The following is a 1,102-nucleotide window of genomic DNA, read 5'->3' as shown; positions in this document are numbered from 1 at the left end:
GAAAAGCCGGTGCAGTCGTCAAGACCAGCTCAAACGTCCGCTCATCTTACTCAACGCTGCTTGCCACAGCCTTGGCATTGGTCAACTCCTCTACAACGCACCACTCAGCGCGTCTGCTCATTGACACAGGATCCGAGCTCACCTTCGTCTCGGAGAATCTCATTCGGCAGCTCAACATCCCTCGTCAATACTCAGGTATTGTCATCACTGGAATTGCAGGCAAGGAGTGTACTCGGACACGAGGAGTCGTGTCACTCACGTTACGCTCGACACATTCCAACGCAGCTGCCACAATTCAAGCTCATGTCCTCAGGACAGTTACATCAATCTTACCATCGTTCGAGGCGGAACCGGAAGAATGGCCGCATCTCAGGAACTTGGCATTAGCCGATCCTGATTTCCTCATCCCACGGCCAGTTGACATCCTCATCGGCGCAGACGCTTACGGGCAAATCATCAAGCCCAATATCATTCGGCATTCTCCACTCATGCCGATAGCGCAACTCTCCATTTTCGGATGGCTCGTTCTTGGACCAGTCAATAGGGAAGCAACACGCACATCAACGCACCATGCTTCCACTCAAGTCAACGAAGATGCTCTCAACGAATTACTAACCAAATTTTGGGTTCAAGAGGAGGTGCCTACTCACGATGTCAACCAACTCACTCCTGACGAGCAGAGGTGCGAAGAGCACTTCAAGGCTACACACTCTCGTGATTCTTCAGGGAGGTACGTCGTCAGGATTCCGCTCAAATCACCAGTATATCTTCTGGGTGATTCGTACCACGTCGCCCATCAGTGCCTCAAGGGACTACGCAGACGATTCTCAAGGGATGTGAACTATCAACGTCTCTATCAACAATTTATGATGGATTACGAGACACTCAACCACATGACGAAGGCATCATCCATCTCCAGTCGTCGCTCACACTTCTACCTACCACATCACGGTGTTCTCAAGCCTGACAGTACAACAACAAAACTGCGAGTCGTATTTAATGGCTCCAGCGCATCAACATCGGGCTACTCTGCTAACGACCTCATGTATACTGGAGCGAAATTGCATCTGAATATCTCAGATGTTCTCCTCTGGATACGAAG

The 1,102-nt window shown here is 50.3% G+C and overlaps 1 protein-coding gene across 1 annotated transcript; it reads left to right on the top strand.

Moving 5' to 3' along the window:
• Positions 1-69: 69 nt before the first annotated feature.
• LOC105560745 lies at positions 70-1,045 on the top strand (the record flags this gene model as incomplete). The annotated part of the gene is made up of 1 exon (XM_012010158.1): positions 70-1,045. A coding segment is annotated over one exon (976 nt), but the record flags the coding sequence as incomplete, so codon positions are not given.
• Positions 1,046-1,102: the final 57 nt, after the last annotated feature.

This window comes from Vollenhovia emeryi, unplaced genomic scaffold (assembly GCF_000949405.1).
Source record: "Vollenhovia emeryi isolate VEMERY1.0 unplaced genomic scaffold, V.emery_V1.0 DF951379.1, whole genome shotgun sequence".
Lineage (NCBI taxonomy): Eukaryota > Metazoa > Arthropoda > Insecta > Hymenoptera > Formicidae > Vollenhovia > Vollenhovia emeryi.
The sequence above is the reverse complement of the archived record's forward strand: the minus strand, read 5'-3'. Positions and strand labels throughout refer to the sequence as shown.